Source organism: Lates calcarifer, linkage group LG19, assembly GCF_001640805.2.
Source record: "Lates calcarifer isolate ASB-BC8 linkage group LG19, TLL_Latcal_v3, whole genome shotgun sequence".
NCBI lineage: Eukaryota > Metazoa > Chordata > Actinopteri > Centropomidae > Lates > Lates calcarifer.
In genome coordinates, this window is record NC_066851.1 from 22,270,865 (window position 1) to 22,289,170 (window position 18,306).

The 18,306-nt window shown below is 38.2% G+C and overlaps 2 protein-coding genes across 23 annotated transcripts in view; one reads left to right on the forward strand and one right to left on the reverse strand.

Annotated features, from left to right (window-relative positions):
* Positions 1 to 16,067, reverse strand: part of LOC108902188 (exocyst complex component 3-like protein 4) — an 81,458-nt gene extending 65,391 nt beyond the window's left edge. For 2 of the 17 annotated variants that reach the window (XM_051078286.1, XM_051078282.1), the window contains exons 1-10: positions 15,889 to 16,067; positions 15,037 to 15,433; positions 13,842 to 13,959; positions 13,239 to 13,343; positions 13,047 to 13,147; positions 12,776 to 12,877; positions 12,573 to 12,693; positions 12,375 to 12,479; positions 12,103 to 12,255; positions 11,881 to 12,002 (exon numbers count right to left, since the gene is read on the reverse strand). In XM_051078286.1, coding sequence (XP_050934243.1) covers positions 11,881 to 12,002; positions 12,103 to 12,255; positions 12,375 to 12,479; positions 12,573 to 12,693; positions 12,776 to 12,877; positions 13,047 to 13,147; positions 13,239 to 13,343; positions 13,842 to 13,959; positions 15,037 to 15,433; positions 15,889 to 16,054 — 1,490 coding nt within the window. In that variant the 5' untranslated portion in view covers positions 16,055 to 16,067. Of the gene's footprint in view, positions 1 to 2,107; positions 2,316 to 3,677; positions 3,800 to 4,208; positions 4,314 to 4,389; positions 4,511 to 5,082; positions 5,188 to 5,388; positions 5,507 to 6,479; positions 6,871 to 8,152; positions 8,317 to 10,401; positions 11,097 to 11,880; positions 12,003 to 12,102; positions 12,256 to 12,374; positions 12,480 to 12,572; positions 12,694 to 12,775; positions 12,878 to 13,046; positions 13,148 to 13,238; positions 13,344 to 13,841; positions 13,960 to 15,036; positions 15,434 to 15,888 lie in introns of those variants that run through there. The other 15 variants (XM_051078288.1, XM_051078283.1, XM_051078293.1 and 12 more) reach the window with 11 other exon arrangements.
* LOC127143632 (uncharacterized) overlaps positions 1 to 18,306 on the forward strand; it is an 89,689-nt gene that overhangs the window by 67,814 nt on the left and 3,569 nt on the right. For 2 of the 6 annotated variants that reach the window (XM_051078308.1, XM_051078305.1), the window contains exon 2: positions 5,837 to 5,933. The exons of the other annotated variants lie outside the window; for them this stretch is intronic. The gene's annotated coding sequence lies outside the window, so the exon portion shown is untranslated. The remainder of the gene's footprint in view (positions 1 to 5,836; positions 5,934 to 18,306) is intronic. 6 annotated transcript variants of the gene reach the window in all.

Here is an 18,306-nt window from a genome sequence, read left to right on the forward strand (position 1 = left end):
CATTACAAATTTTGGCATCACAAGGTCACCAAAGTCTGCCAACTTTCATTGCAATATTAAGTAGTTGTTTAGACATTTCATTCAGAACTACAAATGTTATCCTTATGGTGGCGCTAGGGGAAAGTCAGAGTCCTTCCAAAATCAACAGGATTCATCTTCTGGGAACCATGAATGTTTTTGCAAACGTTTCTGCCAATGCATCAAATGGATATTGAGATATTTCTGGGTTAAGGGAAATTTTAGATGTGCTGATACCAGTAGAGAAATGGGATTCAGGATTCAACCTCTTGGTACTATGAATGTTTGGGCAAGATTTCATAGTTTCATATCCGAGTTTAGTCTGGACCATTGCAGTGTATAGATTCTTTTCCCTTGAGTCACACAGCCGGAGCAGCCAAAATCAATAACATCGCTCTAAACAATCTATTTGATGACATTTCCCAGCGGCTCAAGTCCGAGGTCAGAGCTTGTAATGACTCCTGTTTCCCATCACTGACTATTCATCAGGGGGAATATTAAAGCCATTGATTCTCTGCTCAAACACCACTAACTCCCTCCATTCACACTTAACTCGCCAACATCACAAGCAGCCAAATCGATGTTGAACAATTCTGGGAAATCGTTATTCTCCAGAGAGGGAACAGAAGCTGTATACACCATGCAGAGGTGTTCCAAGTTTATTATTTATAAGTTATAACTGTAGCTAATGGCTGAACCTGAAGGTAGGGGAAGGATGTGAGTGTGCAGAGGGACTCGCTGCATATTACTGTCGGCATGTGGTCGTTTTCCTGAAAGTCTGTCTGTATAGCGGTGTAAAAGGAAGGATGTGTTTAGGAAGACAAGGGGCCACGGCTTCAGACTCCCCTTTGAGGAAGAGCCAAAGGGAGGTTCATCAGAGTGAGAGGGAGTGACGGTAATTAAACCATTGGCGGTAAACTGGTCTAGTAATGTCCAGGCTGTGTCGGATGGTAACCGGAAGCTGGTGGGTGGAAGTCCATGGTGTTTTCCTGCTGAGCAAACCAGGACTGCTGCCAAAGTGTGAATCACGGGCCGGAGTTTGTCACGCAGACACTGTCCATTTATTAAAACAAATAAGTTTCATCTTCAGTTCTTAGCTATTCATGTTAACTTTTAGTGATCCTCTGACTTTTCCTCTAATGACATGATGAGGTTGATGTTTGTTGTTCTGAGTAAAATGTTTTTACAATTATTTCATGGCTTCTCATGAAATTTGGTCAAGACATTTGTGGTCCCAGTAGGCTGAATCCCACTGACTTTGGTGATTGCCTTAATTTTCCTCTATCTCCATTAAGAGTTCTCACTTGCTGTAAAATATCTAAAAATCTACTCAGTGGATTGGCATTAGATTTTACGCTTGTAGTTTTGAGTGAATTGCCTTAACAGTTACTGGATGGATTGCCATGAAATTTTGAAACAACAAATACTTATAAATTCCCATCACAGGTTATATACAGTATGGCTTTAGGTGGTCATGATTTGATAGCAGTTTAATTTAAAGGTTCTTCCAGGCCTGAAGTGATAAAAGCATCCAGTATGTCACAAGACAGAAACAAAACTCAGAGTTAGGTGTAACAAAATATGAAATCTTTTCCTTAATCATTTTCCTCAGGTTTCACTTGGGACAGCTGTAGAGGTCCCAAATCCCAGATCAAAAGCCACTGTTAAGAGGTCTGTTTTGTGAAGCCCTCTCTAAAATGAGGTGGTGTTAGTGGTGTGGACAGTTTTGGGTGGTGGTGTTTGCCAGTGGCAAAATGAATACACAGGCAAAAACATGTTTATATTAAGTCATGGTAAAGTTTATTCAGGACACTACTGACGGAATAAGAAAAGTGCATTTTGCACTTAAACCAGAGAACCAGCACAGGTACACTTCACACAAAAAGTATAATATGTGTTAAACAGTAAATCCTGATTTTTATTCAGTTTTTTGTAGATCTCTGCTCAGACAGTACAGAAAAAGTTTAAACAAGAATCTATGGGTCAAGTACAATAGAATTTGAGTTAATTGTAGGCTAATGACTATTTGGGAATATTTTACATTTAATTAAAAAAAAAAATTTAATTATTATTACATAATATTACTCCCTTAATCCTCTGTTGAGCACCACAGTCTTCAGCAGCAGGCGCAACAGCAGCACTGGGATCTGTTACTTCTGGTTTGATTGTCAGAATCAGGTCTGATTTGAACATCAGGATCAGGTGTAGGTTGAAGGTCAGGTGGAAGGGCGTCCATCACCTCCTGAACCTCCCTTCTAGAAAGACCCTTCCATCGCAGCAGACGCTTTATGTCCTCACTGCAGTTGAGGGCAAAACACAAAGAAATCAGTGAAGTGCAGTTCCTCTAATGGCCTAGATGCTGACTTTAAGAAAATCCAAGAAAAAAATACCCAAACCTAAAGAAATGCCATTCAACAAAGAGTCACAGTGCAACCAGAACTTCCAGATTGTGTTGAGAGTAAGAAAAACCAATTTCATGATCTGTGACCATTTAGATTACTGAATGTCCAGCCAAAGAACATAAACTTACTCAATAGCTTGTCATACATTTCTGTTAATTTCTGTGTAAGTATTTTTCAGAAAACTATGAAAATATCCTTATATAACATCCTTATACATTCTCTTTTATGAGTTGTTCTTTACATATGATATATGAACATGAGATGGCAGTTTGATATAGGTGTCCCATGTAGTGTTATGTAACTATGAGTTATCATTTTCTATTCCTGCTTGGAATTCATGCTATAGAATATGGAATGTGATTTTTTTTCTATTATGAACGTATCATTTTTGTAATGTTTTTTGTATTGGTTTCATATCATTACTAGTTATATTCCTGTATGTTCTGGTATCTTGTGGTACGTGTTGGTGTGTCTTTCCAGCATGGGGGTGTTCTATAGGTACATTATTATATTACTATAATTACATTTTAGATATCGATGCTCACTTGTCTGAATAGTAATTTAAGATATCCACAATAACATTATCACAAAAGACACTGTATTTCAAGATATCTATCATAGTGATTGTATTAATCAAAATAAATTTAGGATATTTTAAAATCCTCAAAAAAAAAAAAAAAAAGGCCATTATAACATTTAATAGCTAGACTGGATATGAATTGTAGATATCCATTACTCAGTTCTTCCAAGTCAAGAGAACATTTCAGATATATCCAATCCAGTTGTTACTACTCATAACTTTATATTATATCATTACTTTTAATTTATTTAATTTATTTTTGCAGATGTCTACAAATGTATCGTGGATATCTGCAAAAAAAATTATATAATATTTTTAAAAAATCTTTTTCTTTTCACGTTGACTGCCCTTCTACATTCTACATTTTACATTGTTTTTAGCAGAATAACTGGACTGTGCTGGTCTTGCTGATGTTAAAACTGCCTGCCAAAGAGGCTTAGTGCCTCCAGATATTAGCCATAAATCTGTCATGGGTTTCTATCAGATAACCTGAAAGGACAGGAGTTCTTCTTTGTTCTCCTGAATGGAAGAACAGAACAGAAAACAGAATTTTTCTAAAATATGTGTTTTAGTGGCTTAAAAAAACACATTTTAAGTCTGTGTGTGAATAGAGCCAAAGCAACGCAAATTAAATATTGGACACTGATGTGTATAAGAAACATCTGTCATAGTTTTACCTCTTTCTGTCACATTCCTTCAGCATTTTTGCAGCTTCAATCTTATGTGCATCAATGCTGTTGCACTCCAATATTTTTGTGACGTACTGCAGGATGCAGTTGTGGTTTTGGACACCAGGAGCCTGATACAACAGAACATAGGTCAGGAATTTCTGTTGATATTAAGTTGTTTTTTTTTACCATGTTTAAATGTCATTCACAGTACATAGGAACAATCAGTCTGTTTCCAGTTTGTTAAGACCAAACGTTGATCTCACCAGGTCTGAGATAGTGTTGTGAAGAAGCTTCAGCATCTTCAGTGACTGTTTCTCCAATGTCAGGCCAGCACTTCTTCAGTTTCTTCTGGTTGCTTTGGATGAGATGTTTGAAGTACAAACCAACGATGACCTTATAGGCCTCATCCATCACTCTCTGAGAGGACAAAAAGGCAGACAGAGAGAGAGTTAAATTTTCAAAAACAGCAACCAGATGGACACAAAACTGTTTTTAACACAAATAAAAGGGCAAAGGCTACAATAAATGCATCCTTACCTGTTGTTCATCAAAAGCATAAGGCAGCTTGGGGAAATACTGCTCTATATCAGAACACAAGCAGAACCTCCTCCTGTCGGATTTGAAGTACTTTTTCAGGTGGCTCTGAAAAAAACAGGAATATATGCATGTAATTCACCATGCATGCAAAAGTATATTTGTGATTAAATTGAACAGCTACCTCTGCAATGTCAGTTACAATGTCCATCAGAAGATTCAAAGTAGAAGCCTCCATGTTTTCAAGCATTTCCACCATTTCCATGAGAAGGTGATTTTTTTTTCCTGTTGTCTGGACATACCGCCTGAGAGGAAATAAACCATATAAACCTTGTTTTCTGATAAAATACAACAACATAGCTGAATTGTAAGTACTCAAACACTTACTTGAGTTCTTTACACGTTTTCAGAGTCTTGAGGAAATGTATTGTTTCTGGTTCATCCATTTCTGCTTTTTTTCCAAGAGCCTCAGTCTGCTCAGTGGTGTACCTACAAACCACAGAGAATGTGCAGTCTAAATAATCCAACATTTTGAGTTTAACTGGTGATATTTATGTTCATTTCATTTCAAGGGCAAAATTAAGAGCTTAAATCAAATTATCAACTAAACTAAAGTTATTTTTTAATATCTGGTCTGAAAATCTAAAAATAGACTCTCACCTCCTTACAAATATCAGCAGCTCTTGGAAACAAACGTCTTGCACTTCATCAGACAGGTCAGAGCTGATTTTTTCATTTCATTGTGCATGGCATCAATACACTGAAACAGAAACAAGCAGTGATGCAGGGTAGTTTATTAAAATGTAATTTCACAACTGGACAGCAAACAAAAGTAGATGAATAGCGTATAATTCATAACTAATGGTTTACTAAGTACCTGAATAGTGTCCACATAAAGTCTAACGTAAGCTTCCTCACGGTCACAACACTCTTGGCCTATCTCAATCTGCAGGATTTTTACCAGGGATTGTCTGACCTCTATCTGTGGACAACAGGAGACAAAGAGACACACAGTGAGCTGCATTTGTAATAGAAACATCAAAGAAACATCAAATAAAGTACAAAAACGTGCACCAGGACATAACAAACACACCCTTTGACCTTGCACTCTGCCTTGCATGTATTTCCTTATGACCTTTGAAGCATGAAGACGCCCCAACAATGCAAGTGTTTATTTTCTTACCTGCACATTTTCCAGCAGTTTGACCTTGGCTTTTTCCTCCCATTCACTGACCAGTAAATGATCAACTTGATTAATGAGATCCATTTCTTGAAGGTCGGGGTTACCAAGCAGCTCTTCACTAGGAAAATACCACAAATACAAACGTCAGAGCCAGGCAGCATGTTTCACGTGTGTATAATGAAAGAGTTATGTGGGATAGTGGAAGGAAGTGCAAGGTAGATTGTAAATATCTGAGTGTGATTAAACCAAATTTTGGCAACAACACAATGATGATAAAAGCCTTTCTTCTGCCTTGCTCCGGCACTGGCAGTGTACTGTCGTTAGCTTTGAAATGGAGTCCATCACCGTTACAAAACGACCGGCCCCCAGTACAAGAAATACTCCAACACAAACTCCACACAAGAACAAAAAACAGAAAACTTTATCTCTCTTTATCTCTCTGTTTCAGGGGAAAACTAGGGTCAATATCGGTGGGACATTTGATTCACGGGGGACCATCATTCGACTTTGGGGATCAGAGTCGATCCAGAGCTGGCATTGAACAGGTAAGCTAACATTACTGCAAAGCCTGTGAAATTTATAGTGATATTGTGGTTTTAGCTGAGTAGTGCTTTCTAACATTAGTTTGCCTGCTAATGTGGACAAATTGGTAGCAAACTACTGTGTGTGGACAATGTCTGCTAATTCATCTAAACTCCCAGGGCTGATCTGGCTGGTAGTTACATCAGAAAACTCTCTCTTCGATGATTATTCATCAGCTCCCAAAATGGTAGGGGAAACACTGGTAACTAAATTAGGTACTCTTTTTATGTCTTTGTCTTAATCAGTTGTTTATCACAGCTAAGTATTTAGTTAGGCTGCCAGTATTTTTGTACAAGACAAGAATCAAATTTCTTACATTATTTTTGGCATTAAAGTGTGTAAGAACATTTACAGTGAGTGTCAGATTATCAGATACACAAACTCTGAACTACAGTATATCAGTGTTTACGTTACTTCCACCTCACAGTGAATTGGTACACATGTAAACACGCTTGATAAAATTAAAATAAGTGAAGGAAGTTACAGCAGATAAAAATGCAGGTGGATACCTCTGGTATTTATGTAGGACCCAGTTCATCAGCACAAAGCAGTTCTGGGTGGAGGTGGCGTTCTGGAGCAGACTATGGAGGTGGTCAAATGTCTGACGATGGTAACAATCAATCAGAAATTCCATCAACTCCTTATGCTCCAACACAGGACGCAGCCTCAAAAGCTCATGGAACATAACGTCCTTCACATGTTCTAGGTGCTGGTTAAGGTTCTGGTCCAGATGTGTTGGTGGCTTCGGTAAGTGCTTGGACACAGATCTCTGTATGAGGCCCCTGACATCCCTAGAGGTGTTGGAGGTGGCATCAGGGGCCACTCTCAGGAGTTCAGCAAGTTCCCTGTAGGTGTTCTGAGCTAAGGGCATGCCACAGTCATTATCCACCTGGTCATATCCTATAAGAGAGGAAATTTTAAGTTTAGAGCACTGCAAATATAAAATACAAAGAATATATGCAAGTCACAGTTCTGTTTTGTGACTGGTCATGCCCTAATAATATAAGTGTTGTGCTGACAATAACCCCCACACACACGTACACATATACATATTACACAGTAACTATGGCCTTGAGGTCAGGACTGGCTTGAGACCAAGGCTTGAGCTGTAAGTAAACAATCTCAAAAAAACAAGGAAAATGCAGACCAGTTCTGACATGCTCTAAGTCTTCCTCAGGTTGTGATTGAAAGAGGAGTAAACAAGAGAAGAAATATCATGTTTCCTTCTATAGACAATTAATGGCAAGGGAGGCTAAACCGGCATATCAATAAATACACAACAAGTAGACTATATAGTAAGTAGATAAATAGATAAATAAATAGTCACAGTAATAATTGTAACAGTACAGCAAATACAATAACATCAGCATCAATGACAGGAGTAAACCAAATCAACTACAAATCAAGAATCTATTTCCTCATGAAGACCTTGAAGATCCAATAAGTCTCTCTCTCAAGTGATTTATTTAGACTATCAATCCCTTTTATAGGCTGCTCCACAAACTCAGTACCCTCCACTTTGAAAAGGCTGTCATTTCTGTTATCACAACTATGGAAGTGGTTTCGTAAGGTAATTTATATTATTAGGTTTTATAGCATATTTGTGTTCTACCACACTGTCTTTCAACTGCCTCTTTATGTGCCAGATGTAAAAGCACTGGTCTTTATGCAGGTATCCACCAAATCTGGACCTGCCCTGTTAACTGATCTGGCTAATTCCTCTTCCCCAAGGTGAAGAGGGAGCTCAGCAGTTGCCATTTTGACAGTGATGATCATCACTGCTGTGACAGTAAAACCAGAAAAACCACAAAGGCATTAACTTCAAATTTTCTGTAGAACTGAACTGCATGTGCAGATATCAAGAGCTATTTAACTCATCTCCTTCTCCCTTAGACTATGAACTTAACCATCACCCTTCGTATATCTGCTCCTCTGTGTCTATTTTAAAAATGTTATCTTGAAACACTTCAATAGATGTGGTTTAAGGAAAGTGAAAGTGCAGCAGCAGCAGTCTATTTAACCTACTTCGATTGATGGTTCGATGGCCTCATTTCATGCTGAATTACGATTAATCAAAAATCCTGAGTGATCTTTGCATATAGTTGAATTTAAGACCTATATATTAAAAATCCACAACCAATAATAACCACAAGTCACACCCATAATAATAACAGATTCTTACCACCATAGTTTCTGTTCCGCTTTAGTAAAGGAGTCCTCCTGTTGTCTTCTTCCTTATTTTGAACGACGTTCCTAATCCTTTTCATCATCAAGGTTTAGTGGTTTAATGAATGCAATGCCTACAGGTGACTCTAAGTTGTCTGTAGGTGTGTGAATGAGTTTGTCTATATACATGTGATAGACTGGTGATCTGTTCAGGGTGTGCCCCGCCTCTCTCCCAATGTCAACTGGGATTGGATATAGGATAAGTGGTATACATAATGGATGGATGAAAGGAGAGTGATTATTTTACTTGCACATATCAGGTGGCCAGAAACATGACTCAAAATCAATGATAATGTTTCTCAATGTCAATCATCACAACAACTTTATATTGTAATAACACCTCAGTGTGGCGCTTACAGCTTGTTGCATCGGAAAGTGCAAATGAGTTTAAACATGTAAAACAACTGGTACGATCCTTTAGGTCAAACCTGAGCAGCATTTAAGCTTTTTAATTTTTTTGCTTTTATTCTTACACACTGCACATTTCCCTCCTTTGGTGGCAATCTGATAAAAAAGCAGGCCCGCAGTTGTCTGTGCAATCAAAAAGAAAGCATGCCATTTCAGTGAGTCATGAGTAGAAAGGTGCTTTCCAATGAAAATGTGTTTGTTTGCACGCACTACTTTTGCAGGCACATGTTAGGAAAAAAAAAAGACAGTCTGAGACAATGCAAATATGAAAAAGATTTATGTACCTTAACAATTTGGTATTTTATTCAACACAAGCCCTTCACCATCACCAAGTCATATTTATTGTGTTTAAACCAAAACCAAGCAATCATATGGATTCACCTCACTACATGTTGTCACATGGCACATGTTTGTGTGGGTGTCTGATATAGTGAGGGTTTAAATTCCTCTGCAGAAATAAAAAGAGTTCTGGCAGGAGACAACATTATCAGTGATCTTTCCCACTTTCTCCACAGACACACATAGAGAGAGAGCTGATCATTACACAACTTAAAATATTCCATCAATCCCAACATACATTTACTAATTTGCCAGATACTATTATCCAAAGCAACTTACAAGTGAGGGACAATACTAAAGCTTCAGTTCAGTAGGTTGAAGTAAGAACTAAGTGCTAAATCTAAAAGGCAAGCAAATAAATGATAGGAGTGCACCACAAATGTATTGTAATTGTTATTTCAGCATGTTAGGGTGTTAGAGGGTTCAGCAGAAGAGGTGCTCTTTGAAGAGATGAATCTTCAAGAAACAACAAACCGATGCAGAAAAAACTTTGCCCAGTTTCAGAAGTTGAAACTAATAGTAATGGTACTCTCATCAACCTCTGCTGTTCTTGCTAATTAGCAAATGTTAGCATGCTAATATCCCAAACAATATCCCTCAGATTTATCTTGGGACTCCCTCAGAGGTCCCAAACCCCAGATCACCACCCACTGTTATCAGATCTGTTCTGTGAAGCCGTACTTAAATTGATTTGGTGTTAGTGGAGCAGACTATTTTAGTAAGATGTTAGTTTCTATCTAGTGGTGTTTACAGTTGGCACACCGAATACACAGCTAAAAACACATTTTTATAATGTCACTGTGAAGTTTATTCAGGAGTCTGAATAACAGAATAAAAAAAGTGCATTTTTTTGCGTCCCCATAAACTCCTCACAAAAAGAATCACCATAGACATAGAACATTAAAAACATATTCAGTATCTTGAGACAGAAAGCAGCAAACCAGTACAGTACATCTAACCCAAGAAGTATCCCATTTGTAAAAAGTAAATCTTGATCTTTACACTGATTTTATGTAGACACCTCATCTCCTAAAGAAAAATTCAAGTATAATACAAGTTCAAGTGCAATTCAGAGATGTTTGTTAACAGTAATGTTTGATTTGATAGAGGCCTAGTGAATATTTGTAGATGACATGTAATTTCATATATATATATATAAATAAATTAAATGTAATAAATAATATTAAAATAAATACATGATGTAAAAAACAGTGCATCTGCAACTGTAACTAAATGTATACCTTTAAGTTGAAATTCTTTTGTACTTCTGGTACCTACAGTACATAAAGTGAAAGTAAGTAAACCTAAAATTTGAGGGTTTGAGAACAAAAGATGGGTAACTTTCTGAACATATAGCAAAACAAAAAGTTCATCCTTTTTGAATTACTTGTGCTTGTTTGCATTTTGTGATCTTCAGCTAAAGTTCAACAAGTTAAGTAAGTTCAACTAAAATATCACTTTGCCTTTTGCACAAAAACAAATTTACTGTTAACGGTATGCAAACATCCAGAAACGCTGTGCAATCAACCAAAATCCACCTAAATATTAAAAAACGCACATATGTAAACAACTTTAACACCCTGTAAAACGTATATAAAAGTATAGTTTGTTTTTTCATGTAACTTTTTGCCACAGTGACAAATAAAAATCCCATCAATAGATACTGATTTCTGTTTACATTTAAAAATGAGGAAATTTGACAAACAAGATAAAAAAAAAAAAAGTCATGTTTGCCTTTCCTGTAATAACAGCAGCACTTGAAAGGAAATCAGTGACATTCAGGCTAACTCATACATAGGCAGCCTTGTGCACAGTCAACTTAATCTCTCATGCGGCTACTGTAACATGTCTGCTACTCTTTATCTGCGTCTAAAGATCAGATCTGAGGAGTGAAATCAGTAACGGACTGAGTTCTAACAGGACTGCTGACCAGCTCTGTCCTCTTGTGCTTGTTGACGTTGATCGTCTGTAGAGCACCTCAGTCTTCACCAGCAGGTAGAAAACAGGTGAAACAGCAGCACCAGGATCTGCCACTCCGGAGTTGAATGTCAGGATCGGGTGTAGGTTGAAGGTCAGGAGGAAGGGCGTCCAGCACCTCTTGAACCTCCCGCTTAGAAAGACCTTTCCATTGCAGCAGGCGCTTCATGTCCTCACTGCAGTTGAAGGTGAAACACAACAAAGTTAGTGAGATGCACTTCCTCTCATGGCCACTAGATGCTGACTTTAAGAAAATCCAAACTTCTCTTACAACCAGAACTTCCAGATCGCAGTCTAGACATACAAAACTGAAATTTACTTAAGTCTGATTTACTTAAACCTGCAGTACTGATCTTGAGTCTTCCCCCTCTGGCAGTGAGAGTAATTACACAAATACTGTTGATACATGCTTTTGACTTGTTCATCCTCGTCAATCATTTTCTTTTCAAGACTGTTATCCTTCCTCTGAATGCCGAGTTTCTTTTTGCTACAGATGCTCTGCTCTTCAGCTCCGGCAAACCAGTCATTACTGGCTGAAATTTAGAGAGATTTACCTTGCTCTGATAGGCTTGTTTGCACTGTTTTGCATCAAGCGCTTGAATGTAACAGACATTCATTTTTATGTAAAAGTCCTGCCCTCCAGTTAGCCTAGCCTAACAACAACCTTACTCAATAGCTTGTCATTCAAGAAAGCAATGATATTTTCAACTGACAGTTCAGCTGAGTTCTGTGGCCTGAAAACTCTGGGGCCCATATTATTCACTCTGTTATCATCTAACCTAAGGTGAACCAACTTATTCCTTGACGTCTCTTCCCCTCCATTGGACCTCCATGGACTTCCCATGGTCACTGTTGAGACTCTGGACCTCTGTGATCTTGTGACTCTATAATGTATCTGAAGCTACTGGCAAACACAATCTCTGAGCTTCAAGCTATAATGCAACACACTGAGTAGTTTACCTCTTTATGTGACATTTCTTCTGCATGTTTGCAGCTGTGATCTTGTGTGCATCGATGTCGTTGCAGTCCAGTATTTCTGTAACTTTGAGCAGGATGTGGTTCTGCTGTTGGACACCAGGAGCCTGATACAACACAGCACATACAGGTCAAGAATTGATGTTGATACGTCAAGGCAGTACAAAACAACAAGCAGTCTGTTTAAGACTAAAACGTTGATCTCACCAGGTCTGAGATAGTGTTGTGAAGAAGCTCAGCATCTTCAGTGACTGTTTCTCCAATGTCAGGCCAGCACTTCTTCAGTTTCTTCTGGTTGCTTTGGATGAGATGTTTGAAGTACAAACCAACGATGACCTTATAGGCCTCATCCATCACTCTCTGAGAGACAAAAAGGCAGACAGAGAGAGAGTTAAATTTTCAAAAAACAGCAACCAGATGGACACAAAACTGTTTTAACACAAATAAAAGGGAAAAGGCTACAATAAATGCATCCTTACCTGTTGTTCATCAAAAGCATAAGGCAGCTTGGGGAAATACTGCTCTATATCAGAACACAAGCAGAACCTCCTCCTGTCGGATTTGAAGTACTTTTTCAGGTGGCTCTGAAAAAAACAGGAATATATGCATGTAATGCACCATGCTTCTATTTTGAAAATTAAGAAAAAAGTATATTTGTGATTAAATTGAACAGCTACCTCTGCAATGTCAGTTACAATGTCCATCAGAAGATTCAAAGTAGAAGCCTCCATGTTTTCAAGCATTTCCACCATTTCCATGAGAAGGTGATTTTTTTTTCCTGTTGTCTGGACATACCGCCTGAGAGGAAATAAACCATATAAACCTTGTTTTCTGATAAAATACAACAACATAGCTGAATTGTAAGTACTCAAACACTTACTTGAGTTCTTTACACGTTTTCAGAGTCTTGAGGAAATGTATTGTTTCTGGTTCATCCATTTCTGCTTTTTTTCCAAGAGCCTCAGTCTGCTCAGTGGTGTACCTACAAACCACAGAGAATGTGCAGTCTAAATAATCCAACATTTTGAGTTTAACTGGTGATATTTGCATTCATTTCATGACAATGGCAAAATTAAGGCCCCGGATCATCATAATTCAAATAAATTATTTTTTTTAAATCATCTGGAAATAGACTTAAAATAGACTCTCACCTCCTTACAAATATCAGCAGCTCTTGGAAACAAACGTCTTGCACTTCATCAGACAGGTCAGAGCTGATTTTTTTCGCTTCATTGCACTTGGCACCAACACACTGAAACAGAAACAGAGAAAACAAAAAATATGAGTCAAAAGTAGATGAATAGTGTATATTTGTAATTCATAAGTTCTGGTTTACTAAGTACCTGAATAGTGTCCATATAAAGTCCAACGTAAGCTTCATCAGGATCACAATGTTCTTGGCCTATCTCAATCTGCAGGATCTTGTCCAGGGATTGTCTGACCTCTCTCTATGGACAAAATGAGACAAAGATAGACACAATAAGCTGTGTTTTTAACAGCAGTTGTGAAAAAACTACTGGCTTAACAAAAGAAATCTTTTGACCGAGCGAGTCCGAAGCTGAAAATGTCTCCACAATTTTTGTTTTGTTTTGTTTTTCATTGCCTATAAAGCCCCTGCACTGTGTGTAAGGTTTGAAGATTGTTTGACTTTGGTGACACCTTGTGGTCATTTAAAAAAAGACACTGCCACAGCAATGAATCCCAGAGAAGTAATGAACCATAACTTCACTGTGCCAGTTTTCATCATGATTGTCTTAGCTGTCTGCATATGAAAACTTGTGTCATTAGAACAACTTAACATTCTGAATTGCAGAATTGCAAGAAATATTACCACCACCAAACAGTTTGTGTGCTTTACTTTGCCCTTGCACTTCCCTTTGCATCCATTTCCTTATGACTTTAGGAGCATGAAGTAGTCACAGCAGTGTAAGAGTTTGTATTCTTACCTGCACATTTTCAAGCAGTTTGGCCTTGGCTTTTGCTTCCCATCCACTGACCAGCGAATGATTGACTTTTTTAATGGGATCCATTTCTTGAAGGTCGGGGTGACCAAGCAGCTCTTCACTAGGAAAGTAGCACAAACACAAACATCAGAGCTGAGCAGCAGCATGTTTCACACCTGTATCTAATACTCTACTACTCTACTACTGATCAGAAATGACCAAAGAGTTATGTGGGATACAAGAGAGAAGTAGACCCTAAACTCTTAAATGAATCCACTAAATATTAACCTACAGCTAGCATATGATTAGCTCATTTTAGCAGCTCAAAAGCTCACTGATTATATTTTGTTTGTTTAATCCAAAGAAGCAAAATGTAAAAATGATAAATCACCCCTTTACAGTCAGTTACGTAAGGGACTATTTCTTGACTTATTACCTAACATAACGTCCATTCCCACGTTGGTTTTTGAACACATTAAGCACATAAGATATAAATTGGAAGGGCTGGTAAATAGTTAGATTTTATCACAGTTGAGTCAGACAGAGCTAGGCTAGCAGTTTCCCCCTGTTCCCAGTCATCATGCTAAGCTAAGCTAACTGTTTCCTGGAGGGAGCGTAATGTTTGTCATATAGATAAGATTGGTACCAGTCTTCTCATATACTCTTGGCAGTTAAATGAATACAGGCTTGTACCAACATGTAAGGTCATGCACAACTCTGAACTACAGTAGACCAGGCCTGTATAAGCACAGTGGTGTTTTATGCTGACTGCTACCACCTCACAGAGGTACACATGTAAACATGCACAAGAAAATGACATCAATTCCTTATTTCCTCACAGTTTTGTGTCCATAACTCTGTATAATATACAGTGTATGCCCCTTTGTGTTCAATGCATTTCTTTACAGGAGGACAGCCTGCCATGCACTCTGTATGTTACACAGCTAGCATGTTATCAATGTTAGCTAAATGTGATGTCAAACTTATCTCTGCCTGTTAGTGGCAGCTAGTTTGTTTATATGCTAACTTCCTGTGGCACAGAGTGATGGCTTGTCCATAATCCACTGCAAAGGTTCAAAGTTCGGGGAGGTTCCCATAGGAACGAATGGACCTGTGTTTGACTTGCACTTGTACTAAGAGCTGTATGGAAACCGGGTCAGTAAAGAAGTTTACAGTGGGTAAAAATCTAGATAAATACCTCTGGTATATGTGTAGGACCCAGTTCATCAGCACAAAGGAGTTCTGGGTGGACGTGGCGTTCTGGAGCAGACTATGGAGGTGGTCAAATGTCTGACGATGGTAACAATCAATCAGAAATTCCATCAACTCCTTATGCTCCAACACAGGACGCAGCCTCTTAAGCTCATGGAGCACAGCTTCCTGTACATGTACTAGGTGCTGGTTAAGGTTCTGGTCCGGTGTTGGTAGCTTCGGAAAGTGCTCAGACACAGATATCTGTATGAGGCACTGATCATCTTCACAGGTGCTGGAGGTGGCATCAGGGGCTACGTTCAGATGTTCAGCAACTTCTTTACGGGTGTTGAGGGTGTTCTGAGCGAAGGGGGTGTCATAGCCTTTATCCTCTGGGTCATATCCTGTAAGAAAGGGAGATTTTAAGCTTTTGATTTAGAACACTGCAAATAGAAAATGTCACATTTGCAGACTCAGCCTTTATGACTGTGAATCTTCGCATTGATCTTGTCTCTATTGGATGGACAAGCACAATGTCTATCATCTTTAATCCAGACTATGTCAAGAAATTGAAAAAACTGATGGTATTTTCATCAACCTCAGCTGTACTTTGTCTGTGATGCTAGCTAACAAATGTTTACATGTTGCTAAACAAAATTGCTGAGCATGGAAAAAATGTGACAATCCTTTAGTGGTCCCACAGCGGGGAAATTCACCTTAACACAGGTTCACAGATATATTTTATGCAGTTCTATTTAATCTCTTTGGATCGATGGTCACATGGCCTCATTTCAAGCTCAATGAAAATCAACATCCATAGTAACCACAAAGCAAACGCATAATAATAACAGATTCTTACCGTCTTGTACATTGTTGTTGCTCTCCTTTATTAAAGGAGTCTTGCCGTCGTTCCTCCGATCTTTGCTCCTTCCTCGAATTGTCAATATCTTTTTCATCTTTCTTAAGATCAAGTGTTGTGCTTCAGATTCCTGCAACATGCTGCTGCTGCTCAGAGCTGTATTCATGTGTGGCAGAGCAGCTCTGTGATCCCTTTATGGAGGCCAGTAGGGGATTTCTCATGATATCATTCAAATGTACTTTCACTTTCCACCAGAGCAAGATACAGTGACGTGAAAGACTGCAATTGCATCATGTTGCAGGGAGTCCTAACATAAATGCTAATACTGACTGCTATTGCTAATAATAATAACTAATTTTAATGTTCTTTCTTTGCTCTGTTTTCATGAGGGTGATGCAGCTGTGGGAGAGAAAGCTTGTATTGTAATTGGATCCTGCCCAGCATCCAGCAACAGACACACACAGTTAGTGCACCCGCATCCTGGCATGCCCAACCCACACTTACTGTGTGTTTATGGTGCATTTATGCTCCTGATCTCCTCGTACTTTCTTTTATTGAACAGATTTAGTAGTGAGTGCTTACTTCAAGGGCTCCTACTGCACTGAAGCTTTAGTGTTGTTCCTGGCTTATAAGGATAAAAGCATCTATTAAAAGAGTAAATGTAAATGTACCACAAGCAGCCATAGCCTCAAAGTTTATTTAATTATTTATGTTTGCTTTTATACTTGCAAACACACTGTACAGTACTTACTTTCTTCTTTTGCTGAGAGGAGAAAAGAGCAGGCAAGTGAGTGGGAGTCATTGTTTGCTTGTGCCTGCAGGTATTTGTGTATTATTAGCAGTCAAACAGAAGGCATACTGTTGCACAGTCATGGGTGGAGTCAGCATTTCCCAATGGCAGAAGCTGCTCGTGTTTGCATGCATTACTCTTGCTGACACATTATAAGGAAAACAGAAGATATTCAAAGACAATTCAAATGTGAAAATGATTAATTTACTTTGGTATTTTATTCGAATCAAGTCCTCCATCATCACTGAGTCGTATTTATTGTGTTTAAACAAAGACTGTGGATCTTTTTCCTCAGTATGTTTTATTTAATGTTGAGCTATTAGATTTACCTGTGTAAATACAGTGTGTTTCATAGATTCATTTCACTGCTTGTTGGCAGTTTGTGTGGGTGTGTGATACACTGAGCATTCAGATAAAATTCCCCTACAGAAGCAGACAGAGGAAGACGTTATCAGGGATATTCCACACTCTCTCCACACACACACAGAGAGAGAGAGAGAGGGAGAGAGCTGGAGATGTTTATTACACAACTCTAAGTGTGGGAGAGTTGGATATTCCCTTCAATCCCAACAAACCAACATGGATTGCATAATTTTTGTTTGATGCTGGAAGCGGATTGGCTGAGCGGATGGCGCCCAAATTTGAATTAACCACTCAGCAGGTGCCTTTTAAGTTGTGGTAACAGTGGTGTTTTTTGTTGTTTTTTTTTACAGTTGCTTTTAATGTAAAACAGACCACATCCGTATTTCTAGAGGAGCTGAAACTCTGCAAATAAAATTAGTAGTTGTACAGTCAGGAGCTGAGTCATTAAGAGATTACAAAATATAATGTAGCAGAGATAAACACCTGGCAGAGGAGAAACCTCTCTGCTTGTGCCAACCTCCCCAAATGTCCCCTCATTTATTTCCCCAGATTTCCCTGCCTGGGGGTCAGTAAAGTTTTATCTTATCTTATACAGTGTTTCAGTCCAAGGGCAAAAACCCACGTCCAGTTATGTGCCTCTCAAAGTCTCTTATTAGCTTCAGCCATGGATTTATTTTCTTTTTCAGAACAGACCTGGAACTGTCTGAAGTCCAAGATATGATGTGAATAGTTTAATTCAGTGTACATGCAGATTTGAGGTTCATCTAGAAACAACGGTCACAGGATTTTATGAGAGTTGTAATCAGTGGATTATAATAATACAACAGCCTCATAACCAATGCAAAAAATAGATAATAACTGTTAAAGTAAAACAACAAGATTCACACTTCCTCACTAACCTTGCTGACCTCACAGGGGTCAAAGGTCAACTCTTAGAATGTGAATTTTGTACAGATTTTCCCCCAGTGTTTGGATTTCATTCCAAAATACTTTATCATAAGAGTAATATTTATATGATGTAATGTTTAAGAAGAAGGTCTTTTCTTCATATTACATTGTAAAATGGCGACCATGAAATAATTTCTCATATATTTTTGTCCTAATTAATACACAACAACAAACATTTAAATTAAAAGATTAAATAAATTTTCATCAAGCTTCCTAGTTCTGTTTTTAATTATATCTAATGAGATATATGAGTGTTTAAATATATATTTAATACAACTAAAAGTTGCCAGATGATAAACAGCCGAGTCCATATCTGC